The sequence below is a fragment of the Cuculus canorus genome, chromosome 19, assembly GCF_017976375.1.
Source record: "Cuculus canorus isolate bCucCan1 chromosome 19, bCucCan1.pri, whole genome shotgun sequence".
Lineage (NCBI taxonomy): Eukaryota > Metazoa > Chordata > Aves > Cuculiformes > Cuculidae > Cuculus > Cuculus canorus.
Window position 1 is genome coordinate 12,129,300 of NC_071419.1, and position 17,933 is coordinate 12,147,232.

The window sequence follows — 17,933 nt, forward strand, 5'->3', positions numbered from 1 at the left end:
TGGGGTGGGAACAGCTGGACACAGACGAGTCCTGCATGTCACGGTGTTGTCCTGCACTGCCAGCACACGCTGTGAGCACGGAGGAATAACCCCAGCACCAGGAAGGCGATGGGGCTCTGGGTGAGGATGCTTCTTCCAACCACTGCTGTTTGGGTGCCCAACCTCCCACACCCTCCCTCAGCCCAGCAACCCCCATCTGCCTCCGAAACCCTGCAGGGCCCAGCATCGCCCACCCCCAGGCCAGGCTGGGCGCCGCAGAGTGGGGTGGACCATCAGGAAAACGCCATCTCCTGCCTCTCCCACCACGCTCAGCCCTGCTGCAGGGACCCAGCCGGCAGCAGGTGGCCGTGTGAAGGGCCGCTGTTTGATTTTGCTGTAGGAAATAAATAACCCTGCAACGGGAGGGCGTTTTATTGTGATGATTATTATTCCCAGGCTATGAGTCCCCACCTTAGTCCTGCCTGATCCAATACAGCTGTTTCCTGTACTCTCACAACAGGCCTGACACTCTGCCGTCCTCCTGGCTTTCCCTGCCAAACTCAATCATCCTGGCTACTTGCCTTGGCTCATGTTTGCCATTTATCCTTCTACCTCGTTGCAGACAGAGTGATTTAGGGCATTTCTTCTCCCCTGTGTCACAGCACTGTGGTTTGCACCGAAGGCTCAGAGAGGCAGCAGGGGCACTACCGGGGCGCAGAGTTCAGGGCTGGAGCGATCCAGGCATCTGGTGCTGTTGGTTTCCCTCCAGAAATCTAGATCTTACCTCTCTGAGGTGCCCTGCAAGGTCCACTCGGCCACCGTGATGGGGCAGGGACAGCTGGAGAAGGTGACTGTGGAGGCGTTGCTAATAGCCAACTTTTATTCCTTTATTCCAATGCCAGGAGAGGACCAAGAGTAGTTGTTCCCTTGTCCCAAAAGACCACAGTTCTCTGGCTGGAGACTTTACGGCTGCAACCCCTGAGGATCATAGAATCACGGAATGGTTTGGGTTGGAAGGGACCTTAAAGCACATCCAATTCCACCCCCCTGTCGCGGTCAGGGACACGTCCCACTGGATCAGGGTGCTCAAAGCCTCAAGGATCAGACCTCTCCTTTCCATCAGTGGGATGCTAAGCCCATGTGCTCCTCACACTGTTCTGCAAACCACAGTGCTGTGACACAGGGGAGAAGAAATGCCCTAAATCGCTCTGTCTGCAACGAGGTAGAAGGATAAACGGTAAACATGAGCCAAGGCAAGTAGCCAGGATGATTGAGTTTGGCAGGGAAAGCCAGACTGGGTGCATCCGTGCATTTTAAGGACTGTCAAGTTTGGCTGGGCTGAGTTTTGTGACATTTTGCAGGGTTAGATGAAGTTTGGATGGATTTTGACGTTTTGGTTGCTGCAATCATGTGAAGCAATTCCATCAACAGGTGCTAATCACCTCCTTTTAACTGATGTCTGACATCTGACCAGCCAAAGCAAAACTGGGTCTCTCCGAGGGGCCAGGCTGGGACTCGTGAAGGTGCATGGGGCAAAGCCCTAGACTTCAAAACATCCCTGCATGGGAGATACAGCCAGGATAAGATGGGTTTGTTCTGCTCATGCAGAGATGCCTTCCTTGTGAGGGGCTTGGGTCAGAACAGCAAGGACCATTGTGCCAGGGCTCCCCTCACCCCATCATCTCCGACCGGTTTGCAGCTCATCAGTTGGATGCTCTGTGTGCCGGGAGTCGTGGTGGCTCTGACGCCCACAGCCCTCCCTCAGCTCAGAGCCTGCCCTTGTGTGTGAGCATCGCCCTTCCCGTTGAGCATCTCTTTGGCTCTTCGCAGCAGAGCTGTTTGGTGATGTGAAAACTCTTTTGTGTTAATTCCTGGCTTTTTGGGTGCTGTGGTGATGGTGACATGTCCTGATGTCTCTTCATGTACCAGCGTTGTGCTCAGCCCTGCTGCTGCAGCAGCGCTGGCCCCAGTGCAGGCAGCTGAATGCCAGGGAACTCCCCAACTTTAAGGCTGGGGAACCACCTCCTGATCCCCCGCGGGGCCGCCAAGGTGGCAGAGACCTCTGTCCACCGGGGTGGGCGGCTCCCCATCCTGGTGGGCTGGTTTTGCACCTTCACAAGTTAACAAAGATGACCTGAGTTTGAGTTAGCATGAAAAAGAGCAGGCAGAAGCCCAGCATCTTCTTATTTGCAGGGAGAACCAGAAGAAATCCTGGTGCCTTGATTTCTCTGCAGGGACCTGGGAGTAGCCAGATTTGGGAAGTCCTGGGCACTTTGCAGAGGTGACCAGTCCTCACCCACCACCTCCGTTCTCATGGACAGGACAGGCTACTGGCCATTTGGTCACAGCAGTGTCGGCTCGAGTGCCGATGCCAGCGCCAGTGGCCGGTGGCCGGAGCGGCTGCCGGGAGACAGGAGCGATTCGCACCTCTGGGCAGGAGATGAAAGAGTCACTGAAGCTTGGAGATGAAAGAGCCGGCAGGGCTGTGGCGCGGGCAAGGATCGGAGGTGAGGGGAAACCCTGAGAGTTGTTTTTCTTCTCATCTCTGCTGCACAGCAGGATGGCAGCAGCCAGTGCCGGGCTTTCCCAGGGCCACGGCAAAGTGGGGCCCCACGCTGAGCCCCACACCGCAGCATCATGGTTCCTTCTCAGCTCCTAGCTGATGTTGAAGCGTGGCAGGACCCACTAAGCATCCATCAGGACATTTCACAGAGGGATCTCAAAGGCTCTGAGGGTGTTTGCCAAAAGGCGGAGGATCACAAAATCATAGAATCATGGAATGGTTTGGGTTGGAAGGGACCTCAAAGCCCACCCAGTTCCAACTCCCTGCCACGGGCAGGACACCTCCCACTGAAACCGGTTACTCCAAGCCTCATCGAACCTGGCCTTGAACAGCCCCAGGGATGGGGCAGCCACCGCTTCCCTGGGCAGCCTGGGCCAGGGCCTCACCACCCTCATGATGAAGAAATCTGGGGGGGTGTTCTTGCATGGAGGCACCCACACTTGCTCTCAGCCCTTCCTGTTACTGCTTGGGGTTGTCCCTGTTGCCTGGTGTCAGGTGCCATGAGGCAGTGGTGACACAGCAGTGACACACCCTGGGGTGAAGTCTCCATCTCTGGTTTGCGCGTGGTGAGACCAGAGTAGGGCTCAGGGGCTTGGCTGAGTGGCATGGACACAGCAAACCTTGGTGTCCCCAGTTCCTGGGACAGCTGTCCCAAAGCAGGAGTGTTCTCATGTCCCATAATCACGGTGTGAAGGGCAATGGGAGCCCAGCACAGTACCTGACCCGTGCCCAGCCCTGTGCCATGCTGCCTTTGCACCCTTTAGTTCGGCCCCGGGGTTTTGGGTGCAGGCATGGATGCAGCGGCACTGAGGCCACCTGGGTGCTCTCCAAGGGGATGGCTGTGTGTCAGGGTGGTCCTTCAGTGCCTTCTCTGCCATCTCCACTTAGACTCTGTAATTCAGCAGGGCACAGGCAGCATCGCTGCGGGTCCCCTGTTATTATGTACAAACCTCTGGCCAAGACTAAAGCCAGAGGAGCAGGGATGCTGAGGGCAGTCAGAGTCTCCCAGAGCCGAGTGGTATCTCCTGGGCTGCTGAGGATGCTCTGCTTCAGAGGTCGCCGTAGCCTTGTGCATGTGTGCAGCTTATCCCCAAAGGCTCGTGCAGAGCGGCGAGAGCAGAGGCTGATGCTTTGGCAGACGGACGCCCTCACCTTCTCCAGAAAGCCTGGAGCCTGCAGGTCTGGACTTTGACTTGCCTTCTTGGACTTTGAGGTTGCGCCTCCAAGACCAAACCAAAAGCTGCTTCCCCCTAGAGATTCTACCCAGGTACCTGATGAGGTTGCTTCTTCATTTCTACATATCATTTTTGTATGCAAAAGGTTGTGCAAGGGCCCAGGCTGTTGCTTTGAGGAGCCTCGACCTTGCAGGTAGTTATGAAATGGGGCTGAGCAGGAGAAGCTCCCACCCAGGTGCTTTCTGCCAGGGTGAATACTGTCTGCTCACCTCAGGCTGCTCAGGCAGAGCTCAGAGGGTTTTGTCCTCCAGCCCTGGATCTGCGCATCCCACAGCTCTTGGGGTCATGTAGGGCCTCCTGGCATTAGACAGGGATTCTGACCGGCTACAGCCACAGGCAAACGGGAAAAGGGCTCTGAGCCCCTTGACATGGTAGGTGGGGACCAGCAAGGCTTTGCAGACATGCAGAGAGTGTTGTGTGAGGACACTGATGAAGTCAAAGAGGTCTCCAGCTTGGTATCTGCATGACCCGAATTATGATGGACTCATCGCTGCATGGACTGAACTGAAAAATGATGGAGAATCACTTGTTTCAGCTTAAAATGTTGCATTTGAAGTACATTTTCATTGCCTCAGGGTGGCTTAGTTGGCTCTGAACCTCTGAAATGATTGGGTTCAGGTGGACCTCAGGGAGGGGAAGTGGAAAATCTGAAGCCATCCTCTAAACTCATCTCTCCATTTGTGTCTTCTGGCTGGTTTCCCAGCAGGTCCCGGGCTGCCACCTGCCCCGGGGATGAGTGTGCTTGCTCAGACCTCGCTGTGCATCTCCCACACTGGACCCGAGTGCACTGGACATGTGGAGCTGGGGAGCAGATCCAGGGAGCCGGGCTGGGCTGAAGGCAGTGGACAAAACCTCCTGGCTGCTCCTTTCTCACAGCTGCAGCAAGTTTGAGAGTGCTCTGCCTGCCTATCCCTGGAGAGCACCAACCTCCTCAGCATCTGTGGGACTTGATTGGCACTGGGAAGCCCAGAGACAATGGCCATGGGGACGACGAGCCCAAATCAGCTCTGCACCTGTCCTCCGCACCAGCTCTCACTTCTCCTGCCTCCTTCGCCTTGGCTGCTGGGTAAGGATAGCTTCTCACCTGGCCCAAAACTTAACGCCCATTGCCCTGGTTCAGTTTGTGGCTCAAACGTGCTTCTGAACTCGGACAGGAGGGGAGAATGACAGAATTGTAGAATCATTAGGTTGGAAAAGACCTTAGAGACCATCAACTCCAACCATACCTGACTATGACTACATCACATCCTCAAGCACCTCATCTACCCATGTTTTAAATACCTCCAGAGATGGTGACTCCACCCCCTCCCTGGGCAGCCTCTGCCAGGGCCCAATGACCCTTTCTATGAAAAACTTTTTCCTGATATCCAGCCTGAACCTCCCCTAGCGCAGCTTGAGGCCGTTCCCTCTTGTCCTGTCCTCTGTCACTTGGGAGAAGAGGCCAGCACCCCCCTTTCAGGTAGTTGTAGAGAGCAATAAGGTCTCCCCTCAGCCTCCTCTTCTCCAGGCTAAACAACCCCAGCTCTCTCAGCCGCTCCTCATAAGACTTGTTCTCCAGCCCCTCACCAGCTTCGTTGCTCTTCTCTGGGCGCACTCCAGGACCTCAGTGTCTGAGAGCAGGCTTTGTCCTTGCTGCCACCAGCACCACGACACCTGTGTTGAGCAATGAACTAAACCAACTGCCGGCTTTCCCAGCCCATCTGCTGGACACTAAGGGTGAACCCAGAAGGGTTTGAAACCAGCCCAGAAACGCTCTGGGAGACAGCCTGTGTCTCTCGTGCTTCTCCTTCCCCCTGAATTCCAGTCCTCTGACATGTTTAGATCAAACCTGATGACCCAAATCTGACTGCAGCAACTGAGAAGAAAAGTGACCTTCCAAAAAGAGCAGCTGAGCCAGCCCTGGGGAGCAGGCGCATCTGCTCCAGGCCACCCCGGGCCGCTGCACCCGTCCGCGCTGCTGAGAGGAGAGGAGCAGCCAAGCAGCACCGAAACCTTTCACCGGGTTTAATTCAATTACTTTTCCAAACAGCGTGGAGCACCACTGACAGCTTCGCAGCATCTCATGGCAGCAGAACAGCTCTGGAAGGTGTCTCCAGCGGCCGGTGCAAAACAGCTTAGCGGGCTCAAGCCGGCAGCTAAGAAACATGTGTGTGCAATCCAAAACCCACCCACCTCTCTGCAAGAGGACCTGCCAATGGAGCCGGGGTCACCCCATCCCTGCCCCACGGGCCGGCAGCTACTTGAGGGACCCGGACAAGTCCCCCACCCCTAGAGACAGGCGGGCTGTGGGGTTGGTGGGGAGCTGCCGTCACAGCCAGCTGCAGGTGGAGGCAGGCAGGAAAGGAAGTGATGGAGGGCAGGCGAGGGAAAGGGCATGCATCCCTCCTTCCTCCTGTTTTCGGGCATGCATCCCTCCTTCCTCCTGTTTTCGGGCATGCATCCCTCCTTCCTCCTGTTTTCCTCATTAGAAGCATGGAGATGTTTGAGGCTGCAAGGTGGCAAGTGAGTTTCGGATTTGCGGGAGCTCACAGCCCTGCGGGAAGGCAGGGATGTGTCCCCATGTGTGCGACTCCAGGTATTCATCTCTTGCTGTGGCACTGGGCACCTCTCAAGCCCGATTCCCTGAGCTTTCAAAGGTCTCCAGCCAGAAATCATAGAATCATAGAATCATAGAATCATGGAATGGTTTGGGTTGGAAGGGACCTCAAAGCCCATCCAATTCCACCTGCTGCCATGGACAGGGACACCTCCCACTGGATCAGACTTCTCAAAGCCCTATCCACGCTGGCCTTGAACACCTCCAAGGTTGGGGCAGACACAACTGCTCTGGACAACCCTCATCTCGTCCTAATGTCTCATCTGAATCTTCCCCCTTCCAATTTAAAGCCGTTCCCCCTCATCCCATCACTCCAGGCCCTTGTAAAAAGCTTCTCCACAGCTTTCTCTTTCAGTGCTGGAAGCTGCTCTAAGGTCTCCCAGAGCCTTCTCCAGGCTGAACAACCCCAACTCTCTCAGTCTGTCCTCATAGCAGAGGTGCTCCCGCCCTCAGATCATCTTCATGGCCTCCTCTGGATGCGTTCCAGCAGTTCCATATCCTTCTTACGTTGCAGATTCCAGAACTGGACATGAGGCAGGACAGATATTTTTAAAGTGAAGAAACCAGGAAAACTCTTTTCACTTTAAGATCTCTCCGGCCAGCCTCAGCATCAAGCAAGGTTGTTCTGCTGTGGGCAGAAGCTCAAATGGTTGCCCCAGGCAGATGTCATTCAATTAAAAGCCTGATCAAGAAAGATGTTACCCCAGCTGTTCATCCTCCTGGCCAATGTCTGCTAGTGTCTGGGGCAGGGAGATGTGGGTCACGGTAATGTCTATCCCATCCCTGCTTTCATCGTGTTTCCTACGGGCGTGGGGGGGCATAGTTTGCTGTGCTTCGTGCTTTGAAACTCCAGCCTCTCTACGAGCTGACCTGGGGCCCCGACTGTTGCACAGATGGGTTTTTTCCATGGCTGGGTGATGCTTTCCCAGCCTCGCTTCCCACCGCTCAAGGTAGCCTGAAGGGGAGTGGGAGTTTCAGATCTTGCGATGTGCTTTGGTCAGCGGTGCGGGAAGAACCACTCTGAGCACTGCTGAGGTGGGGCTGGAGGCAGCAGCAGAAGCTTCTGTGGCTGAAGGGGGCCTGCTGGCCTGGGAACACCTCTCTAGGGCTCCCTACAGCACAAACCCCAAAGGAGGGAGTCCCCCTTGCACTCCTTCCCCCAGCCCATCCACCCCACACAGGGGGACCCCAGCCACCATAGGATCACAGAATGGTTTGGGTTGGAAGGGACCTCAAAGCCCATCCAGTTCCACCCCCTGCCCTGGGCAGGGACACCTCCACTGCATCAGGGGGCTCAGAGCCCCATCCAACCTGGCCTTGAACACCTCCAGGGATGGGGCAGCCACCACTGCTCGGGGCAACCTGGGCCAGGGTCTCCCCGTGAAGAATTTCTCCCTAACGTCTAATCTAAATCTTTCCCCTTCCAATTTAAAGCCATCCGCCCCTCATCCCATCACTCCAGGCCTTTGTAAAAAGCCCCTACTCAGCTTTCCTGGAACCCCTTTCCGTACTGGAAGCTGCTCTAAGGTGTCCCCAGAGCTTTGTCCAGGCTGAACAACCCCAACTCTCTCAGCCTGTCCTCATACGGGAGGTGCTCCAGCCTTTGGATCATCTTTGTAGCCTCCTCTGGATTTGCTCCAACAGATCCTTATCCTTCTTACGTTGGGGATTCCAGAACTGGACACAGGACTCTAGGTGGGGTTTCCCAAGAGTGGAGTAGAAGGGAAAATCACCTCAGGGTGATTTGGGGTGAAGAAGAACCCCTCACCCTGAGGTGTTTCCCCTGCTCCCCTCTCCCAGAGCTGTGTGCCTGGCTGGTCCCCTCTTGCAGAGCCCCTTCTTCCCCCCGGAGCATCCGCAGGGACGCGGGGAGAGTTGGCCCCAGAGCCCCTGCTAAGTGCTTGTGGGGGTGGGGTTTTTTTCCACTCCTGGGAACCAAGCGTCAGCTTTTGTTGGCGAACAGAGCGTAGCTTTCATGTGAAAAGGTTAGTACAGTATGTTAGTTCCTAATGAGGGGATAATAGAGTCTGATTCTCACACTCCGGGGACGGCGAGGTGACAGCAGCACGGGAGAAGGGTATTTAACACCTTCGCCCTGGGAACCTTTTCCCTTCCCAGCTGCAGTCCCCTGGCCTCGCCAGCGGGGAGGAGGAGGAGGAGCGTGGTCCACCACCTTTGTCCTCGCTTCCCTCTCATGCCCCGATCCCATTCCATTGGCACACGTGGCCTCACGGAAGACCCTGGGAAACAGTTGGCGAATAAGTCAGGATCCGGCCCTCCATCGCTAAATGGTTTGGATTGGAAGGCACCTTAAAGATCACCTGATAAAGATCATCACCAGCTCACGGTGTCAAAACGTCCCCAGCCATGGGCACTGCAGGGGGACGTTGTGGGTCACAGTGCCTGGACGGGACATGGTCCCCAGGGCCCCGTGTGTGTGTGGAGGGGACAGTGACCCCCTCAGGGTGTGCGCTGCCCGAGTGATGGGTGCCTTCACTCTGCATCCCCATGCTGCCAGGACTGGGGCTCACGGTGCCACCCAGGACATCCTCAGTGGACCAGAGACGTCATTTCATTGATCTGTTAGACTGAGTCCAGAGGAGGCCGCAGAGGTGATCCAAGGGCTGGAGCACCTCCCATACGAGTTGAAGCTAAGAGAGTTGAGATTGTTCAGCCTTGGAGAAGAGAAGGATCCACAGAGACCTTAGAGCAGCTTCCAGTCCTGAAAGGGGCTTCAGGAAAGCTGGGGAGGGGCTCTTGATGTGTGCCCATGCAGCAGAGCCCAGGTGCCATCAGGGAGGATTTGGTGCCCCCACTGCCCTGCCTTCCTTTTCGTAGAAAAATCAGGATTCATCCCAAATCCAGCCTGTCCCCAGATCCTGCTGCAGTGGCTAAAGAGGGGGACGAGCCCTGTGAGGGTGCAGCACCTGGGGACAGCCCTGTGCTTGGCCGTGTCCCCCTCGGGGCTGTCAGCCACCCGCAGGCACACGCCATCCCAGGGGCTTCCAGACCCAGGTCGGTGTTACCATTTTCTCAGGGTAACGGTGCCCTTTGAGAGCAGCCCCAACCCCCCGGTGAGGTTTTGCAGAGGCGATGACCTGCCCGGTGCTGGGAACCGCGGTGCCGCACACGGCTGGAACCTCGACGGGGTGGATGGAGCCTCCGCGAGGAGCACGCTGCTCCTGCTTTTCTTATTGCAGGGACCCGAGCTGGATGAAACCCCCATCTGCTGTATTTATTGAGGGAGTTCAATTCAGAGTGCCCGTGCGGGGAGCTGGAATGTCCTCAGAGCAGGAGAGACCAGTTTTGCCAAATTCCACCCCACACAGGATGCCAAATTATAAGTGTCCTCGCCTGGGTTGTCACTCTGCTCCGAGCCTTTCAGGCCACACCACCTTCCCACTGCTTAGCGATCCTCGGAATGGCAGATTTTTGCAGTAACCCCTTCCTGGGTGTCCTGTTTCTTACTGAGGTTGCATGTGGGAAACCACCAGCTTGCGAGTCCCCAGCGAGCCAGAGGCACCTGGCCTTGGTTTGCTGCTCCCGCTGGGTCACGCTCAGGTGTGATGAGAGCTGCTGCAAAGTGGCAGCTGAGCCACATCGGTGCCAGCAGCTCAGCTGTGTCCTCTCCACGTGGCTGGGTCAAATGTTAGAGCTTCAGGGGAAGGGAGGATTGGGATAGAGTCTGTGCTCAGCGATGGACAACTCTCCACAGCCAACTCTTTGTGGCCAGCTCTCCGCAGTGGACAACTCTCTGTGGGACAATTCTACACAGAGAGGGTTAGCGTTAGGCTTAGGAGCTCCCCACGTACAGTTGCTCTCATGGACAATCAGCCATGCAGAGTTATCGGTGGAGTCTTGGCCTCTGTAGAGTTGTCCCACCGAGAGCTGGCCATGGAGAGTTGTTCTAGACCTTCTGTGCCTGCTAGAAATAAGGTGCTGAGGAATTACTGTAGTTAATGGCCAAAGTCTGTGTTCAATAACGCGAAGGGGTCTGGGTCCTGACTCCTTTGTGCTCTTTTCTTTCTCCTTCGTTGTTTAAAAAAGCAGGATGCCAGCTTCAGTCTCGCTGGGTTTTCCAGCAGCACGGCTTGTAGGGCATGCCTGCTTTTGGTTGATGGTGACAGAAAGCTGGTGGTGATGCTTCCCTCTCCTCCTCAGTGGTGCACGGTCCTGCAGGCACACTGGGAAGTCTCTCTTGGGTGATTGGGGCTGGGCTGCCCTCTGCGCCTGAGAAAACCCAGAGGAAAGCCAAGAGTGGGATTTCAGAAGGAGACAAGCTTTGGGTTGGATCTTTCCACAGAGACCGCTGCATCCCAAGGCTGGTCACCTCCCGAAGCCTGCTGAGCTTTGGAGATTTCTGAGTCAAACAAAAGTCTGGAAGCACCTCTGCTTCCCCAGAGAGACAAACAAGGAGCTCAAGCTTGATTTTCCTGCCTAGGCACAGGGGAGTCTGCTGGTGTGGGATGGGGGAGGATGGGAAAACAGTTACTTAAGACCAACTGAAATGTCTCGGCGAGGTGTGATGATGGTCAGGGCTCACGGGTCGACACCACAAAGCACCCAAAGAATGAGATTCTGACATTTTGCTTCTCTGTTGGGTTATTTTTAACTTTTCAAACCTCTGGAAGGGGGGACCCAAACCATGGTCCAGGCCTGGGGAGAGGAACCAGCTGCCCCAGGCACTGACCAGGAGAGTAAAAAAGCTGGGGAAGAAGTTGCTTTGCTGAAATAGGGGCTCTGAGGTCCAAAACCCAACAGGGTCTGAAGACAGAGCTTTTGGGCTGTGCTGTAAGGCATGACATAAATATTTCTAGGATGGTGGGTTGGAGAGGCACTGACATTTCCTAAGGAGCTGCACAGACACATGGGCAGAGTCACGGTCCCTCTTCATCGTTGGATAATTTCTGGGTCATAAAAGCCAGGTTTGAGGCTATCATGGAGCAGCTATCACCTGGCTTTCCTTCGCACTGAGCTGACATGGTGCAACTGGTGCTTCTTCAAGCCATGCTCCATGAGCTACCGCCCCGGTGGTGCAAGTCCCGTGATGGGGAGCAGGGAGAAGTGCCAGGAGCTGCTGCACCCATTTGCGTGGCCTCTTCTTGGCCTGCTCCAGCCCAGCCCAGTCCTCCAGGGAGAGAAGCAGCAAGTGGTCCCCTCACTGGCCCAGAGGTGGATGGGTGGGAGCAGGTTGTCCACCCTGGTCCGTGGGGTCACATCATCGCTGGGCCCAAGGGGCATCTTTCTGTGTCAACCTGAGCAAGCCTGCTTGCACTGGAGGAGATGTTTTCCAGCTGAGATAGCCTGGGCCTGAGAAGCAGACATTCCCTCGCTCGAGTGTGCTGAAATGTTTAATTAGAGTTTAACAGCAGCCTGGGAAAAAGGTGTCTTGTCATATTTCTGGGCTGCGTTTTGTTGTTGAACGGCGAGCCCTGTATGAGCAGAGCCGAGGGAGCCCTGCCGCACAATGAGCTCTTTATGTGCCTCTCCCCGCCGCTCACCCCGACCCTGAACTTTCCCATTAGCTGCTGGCGCAGTGCCCTCACGCATGTGCCCAGGAGGCAGCCAGCACTGCTCCACACCCGGAGCCGGGACAGCACGGGAACGGAAGCAAGGCAGTAGTTTTTCCTCTGCTTTTCGGGTTGATGTTGCAGGAGAGGGGACAGGGCAGCGTATCCAGAGGAGAGGACATCCCACTGGCTGGACTTGGATGTTCGGATGAGCCCAAGATGCCCTGCTCTGAAGCAGGCTCCAGCGCGTGGCCATAGGGATGCAACGTGCTGGCCGTGCACGTGGCAGGACACTGGGGTGCAGCAGGGTGGCACCTGGGGACACGGTGTTCACCTGTGAGGGCCCCATACCCAAGGGATTCTGGAGGTGCTGGCCATGTAGATCAAAGGTGTAATTTCATGGAGCTGCTGGAGTGAGTCCAGAGGAGCCCATGAAGACGATCTGAGGGCTGGAGCACCTCCCATCCAAGCACAGGCTGAGAGAGTTGGGGTTGCTCAGACTGGGGAAGAGAAGGATCTGGGGAGATCTTAGAGCAGCTTCCAGTGCTGAAAGGGGCTCCAGGAAAGCTGGGGAGGGGCTCTGGATCAGGGAGTGCAGGGAGAGGATGAGGGGGAACGGTTTTCAACTGAAAGAGGGGAGAATGAGATGAGATCTTAGGAAGAAACATTTTGCTGTGAGGGTGGGGAGGCCCTGGCCCAGGTTGCCCAGAGCAGTGGTGGCTGCCCCATCCCTGGAAGGGTTCAAGGCCAGGTTGGATGGGGCTTGGAGCCCCAGTGGGAGATGTCCCTGCCCACAGCAGGGGGTGGGACTGGATGGGCTTTGAGATTCCTTCTGACCCAAACCATTCCATGATTCTATGATTCTTGGACTCTGGCAGGGATTCAGATCTTGATCCCATCCCTCTCCCCTCTCACTGGGAAGGGGAGATGCCTGGCTGGTGGAACCTGGGTGCCTGGGTGGACCCTGGGGATTGCAGCCACTGTCCCGAGGAAGCTGGGGAGGAATGCAAGGAATGGAGCACACACCTTCCTTCCACGGCTTCAGTTTTGCCTCCACAAAGAGCCCATCAGCATTTTCCGCTCACCGGTATTTTTTTCTGCAAGATGAAATTAAAGTTTTGCCACCATTCCCTCCCAATGTCCTGTTCATCAGCAAAAGAGCGAAGCCAGGTTTGGTGGGGCTGAATTCCTCCTCTTTCAATCTGTCCCAGCTTCCTCTCCTCCATTTGGCCACCAAACAGCAGAGAACAAATCCCTTAGGTACAGCAAACACCTAAAAAAAAGCCATGTTTTTATGTGTATTTATTACCCCTTTTCCCCCCCTTTTTGTGTGACACAAGCGTGCAATGCTCTAGATTGGCTCCCCACGCCCCCACTGCGGTGAGAAGATGTGGAGGTGTTGGGGCCCCGCAGGAACACCCCCGCGTGTCTCTGTCACCACGGTGACCTCCCATGTCACCAACACCCTGGGGTCACTATAGCTTGGCTGGGAGGTGTTGGGCTGGGAACACAGGGAATCGGTGCACGAGGTCTCCTGGGGTTTCTCCTTGCTCTGGCAGCAGCAGCTCTTCTCCCGGCACCTTTCCTCATGTAGGTCCCAGTTAGCAGCTTGCACAGCTTCCTTCTGAGCCCCTTTTGGGGGATCTTTTTTGGAGAATCGCAGAATAACAGAATAGGTAGGAAAAGACCTTTAAGATCATTGAATCCAGCCATCAAACCAGCCCTGCCAAGTCTGCAACAAGACCATGTCCCCAAGTACGACATCTGCTTGTCTTTTAAACCCCTCCAGGGATCAGGACTCAACCACCTCCCTGGGCAGCCTCCGCCAGTGCTTGACAACCCTTTCAGTAAAGAAATTCCTCCTAATATCCAACCTAAATCTCCTCTGGTGCATCTTGAGGCCATTTCCTTGTCCTGTCAGCAGCTCCCAGGGAGAAGAGACCAACCCCCACCTCGCTACAAACTCCTTTCAGGCAGCTTTAGACAGTGATGAGGTCTCCCCTCAGCCTCCTCTTCTCCAGGCTAAACAACCCCAGGTCCTTCAGCTGCTCCCAGAACTCCTGGGCTCCAGACCCTTCCCCAGCTCCGTTCCCTTCTCCTGACGTGCTCCAGCCCCTCAGCATCCTTATAGTGAGGGACCCAAAACTGATCCCAGGATTCGAGGTGCGGTCTCACCAGCGCTGAGCGCAGGGAGACGATCCCTTCCCTGCTCCTGCTGGCCACACCATGGCTGATCCAAGCCAAGATGCCACTGGCCTTCTTGGCCACCTGGGCCACTGCTGGCTCATGTTCAGCCACTGTTGACCAGTACCCCCAGGGCCTTCTCCTCCAGGCAGCTTTCCTGCCTCCCTTCCCCAGGTCTGGAGATGCACAGGGTTGTTGTGACCCAAGTGCAGGTCCTGGCACTTGGCCCTGCTGCACCTCATGCAATTGGCCTTGGCCCATGGATCCAGCCTGTCCAGGTCCCTCTAGAGCCTGCCCGCCCTCAGGCAGATCAACACTCCCACCCACCTTAGTATCATCTGCAAAATGGCTGAAGGTGCACTCAATTCCCTCATCCATGTCATTGAGAAGTGGCCCCAGAACACCTGCAAGAGGTGGTGTTTTCCCTCGGGCTGAAGTGCACATGGTTGTTCTTAAAGGAGATGGTGAGATCCTCTGTGCTGGAAACAGTGCCAGAGCCTGCGGCTTCACTCTCTGCTTCCCCTGTGGGGTGAGCTGCACCACTGAAGCCAACCATTGCATCAGATGGTGAGAGCCTTCCAAAGGTGCTTGGCACCAGCCTCATCCTCACTGAAATCCCTGCTTCTTCCCCGCCTTGTTCTACCAAAAGTTTCTCTGTGAGCTTGGGGGGGCTTGTGGCAGCACATGGCCCTTGCACCCTGATTCGCAGTGTGTCCTACAGCCATACCTGTCCAGCTGCAGTCCCAGAGGTCACCAGCATCAGTCCGTCCCCTGCCAGGAGTTATCTAGAGAAGAGGATGCTGCAGGATGGATTGGGAACGTGGTCCTGGGTGTTAAACTTGCTCCCTGTTGCCTGTCTTTCCCTCGGTCCCACTCTGGATGGGAGGCAGCGTGGGCAGAGGCTGATGCCTTTCTGGTAGGTGATGCCAACAACTTTCTGGTAGGTGATGCCATGGAGGACTTCCTGCTCCTCCTCCAGGTGTGGTGACGGGGATGCACCGGGAATCATCCCAGACTGCCTGGGAGGATCGTGCAGAGGGAATGAGAGTCACTGAATTAGCTGGCAGGACTCGCCATTCCGCGGTGATGTCCCATCTGAGCTGCGTGACCAGCAGCACTGTGATGCTCTTCATCACTGCTCCGTTTGTCAGGAAGCTTCCCAGCCTCGGTGGCCCTGTGTGGTGAGCAGAGTCTGCACTGACCAGGACTCTCTTCCCAACAGCCTTGGCCTGTGTTTGAGCTGATGCAGAGGAGAGCCAAAGGTGTTTTGTGCTCTCCATGGGGACAAAGAGAAGTCTCAACTCACAGCAGGGAGGATTCAAGGCAGATCTTGACCTGGGAGAAGAGCAAAGCCTGGGGAGGCTGAACATCTCCATCAGCAGAGGCTGCTCAGATTGACAGGTGGCTCATGGGCAGGTCTGCTCCTGACCTGGGGACTCCGGTGGTGTGGTGGTGCTCCACATCTGGAATATCTGGGTAGCTGCTGCCCCTGCGGAAAAACTGAGCACCTGAGCTCTGTCTGGGCTGGAACTAAGGACAGAAGCCCTGCCTGAAGGTCTGCAGGGCTGTCTGCAGGGCTGAGGCCATGGTGAGGGACGGCTGAGGCTGAGACATAGCTTCTGCGTTTTTACCCCTGCTGATGGCAGTGAGGGGAGCACCCAGCCCCGGGCTAGGGACTCACGTGGGGTGGAGATGCCCATGGCACAGGATGAGGCTGCAAGAGCACGGGCCACCTTGGGCCGTGTTTCAGTACTGCCTACATGAACGTGGGTTCCAAGGTGCTGGTGTCTTCTCTTGGAGGGGCTTTGGGAGACATGGGGTGGCTGCTGACCAGGACAGAGTCAGGGTGCTCAGCACTGGAAGTGGCTCTTCCAAGCAGAAGCAAGGAGGTACTGTGCATTTCTTCTTGCCAGTGAGTGGAAATGAAAAGTCTCTGGGGACATAACAGTGAAAATGACACCAGGGCGATAAGGTGACCATGGGAGAGGTGGATCCACCTGGGCAAGGTTTAAACGCAAGGGAAGGCGTGTTCCGACTTCATTGTAACAGCAGTGGCAACCACTGCATTTGCAGAGGCAAATATTTGTTCTGCGTCCCCACCTTCAGCCTGGGGAGAGCCCATGAGGGGCATCCCCACCACCACCCACTTCCCACCGAGGTGGGGTGCGCAGTGTCCCCACTGCTCCCCTGGGGATGGAGACCAAGGCAAACAAAGGGGACACAAGAGCCCCTTGCTCTGCTCGGCTCCACTCCCTGGCTGTGGGTTGTGGCTCTGCCCAAGATAGGCTCATGGTTTTGTTTCCCAGAGCCACCGAGCAGCTCCACCCTCTGTGGGCACTGAGCACCGTGGGGTGCAGACAGGGTCCCACTGGATTCTCAACGACAAGTGCTGAGCTGCCTGGATGAGCCTATGGCGCATGCAGACTGCCCACCCCAAGGGAAGGGGCAGCTTCCAACCCAAGGGCATTATCCCAGCTCAGGTCCAGACGGGGAGCCACCATGGGTGCCCAGCTCTGCGGAGCTTCCCGGAGAGCGTGGCTGCTGCTGGTGGGGCAGCTGCGTGTGAGTGAGAAGCCACATCCGCGGGGCTGGGCTGCGGCACACCGGGGCGGCTGCCGGCCCCCAGCACACCTGCAGTGAGGCAATGTGCAAGCAAAGCCACTGCACTGGGGGACTGAGGCAGGGGCTGCCCATGCCCTCCGAGCGCTCCTTCTTCCCACCATCTGCCTGCCACCAAGCCCCTGCCTGCTGCCCACCAGCCCTGGGTTTAGGACAACTCTCCATGGCCAACTCTCCATGGGACAACTCAACACCAGGATAACTCTATCCCTAGCCCCAAGCCTGACCCTAACGTAATCCTGACTCTAATGGCTCCCCGCAGACAGTTGTCCCTGCAGAGTTGTCTCATGGAGTGTTGTTCCCACAGAGTGTGGTCCCATGGGCAGCTGTCCCTGTGGAGAATTGTCTCATGGAGAGTTGTCCCCACATAGAGTTCTCTTGTGGAGAGCTGTCCCCGCAGAGAGCTGTCTCATGGAGAGTTGACCCCATGGAGAATTGTCTCATGGAGAGTTGTCTCGTGGAGAGTTGTCCCTGCAGAGAGTTGTCTTGTGGAGAGCTGTCCTGGCAGACAGTTGTCCCATGGGGAGTTGTCCCCATGGAGAGTTGTCTCACAGAGAGTTCTCCCTTCCTGCTGGCTGTCCTTCCATCTGGAGTCATCTCCACCAGGGTTGATGGGCAGTGCTAAAGTGGCAGCCCCTTGCCAGCCCAAGGCTCCTCCTGAGCCACAGCTTGTTCCCAGATCCCACCTTGGCCAAGCAAGGGTTTTGCAGCCCTTTTGCACCCTGTCAGGGCAGGTTCTGGCCTTCGTGCCCAGCTCATTCGCTTCCCCCCACTCTGCCTGGATGGTGATGCTGTTTGGAGCAGCCCCACGCTCACAGGGACCATCCAAAGCAAGAAACAATGCCAGCTTGTGCAAGGTTGCCCAAAGACCCCAAGGTAAACCAGTGGCCGATGCTCTGAGGACACCATGTGTCCCTCAGCCCCAGCCGGAGCCGGGAGGGCTGAGCTGGGGAGCCACTCGCCCTCCTCCGGCACCAGCGGCGCAGCCAGCCTGGCCAGGGTGCAAGGAACTGCTGCAGGAGCAGCACCGCAGCAGCCTCACCATCACAGTGAACTTGGGGTCCTGGCTGCACAATCTTGTGCCGAACGTGCCCAGGCTATGACCTGTCAAACGCCACGGAGAGCTGAGTGGAAGCATGGGAACTGTCACCACCAGCAGGAGCCCTGCACGAGGTTATTTCCTCGCCATCCTCAGCATCGCTCCTTCCCCTTCTACTCTGCAAAATGTCAAATCTGCTTTCAACCAT

General features: G+C 56.4%; 1 protein-coding gene across 3 annotated transcripts in view; it reads left to right on the top strand.

The window, feature by feature from the left end:
• The window catches only part of EXD3 (exonuclease 3'-5' domain containing 3), a 333,185-nt gene that overhangs the window by 285,482 nt on the left and 29,770 nt on the right, over positions 1-17,933 (top strand). Inside the window, exon 21 of one of the 3 annotated variants that reach the window (XM_054084170.1) lies at positions 4,481-7,661. The exons of 1 other annotated variant lie outside the window; for it this stretch is intronic. In XM_054084170.1, the coding sequence (XP_053940145.1) occupies positions 4,481-4,513 (33 nt within the window). In that variant the 3' untranslated portion in view covers positions 4,514-7,661. Of the gene's footprint in view, positions 1-4,480; positions 7,662-17,933 lie in introns of those variants that run through there. One more of the 3 variants, XM_054084171.1, reaches the window with a different exon arrangement.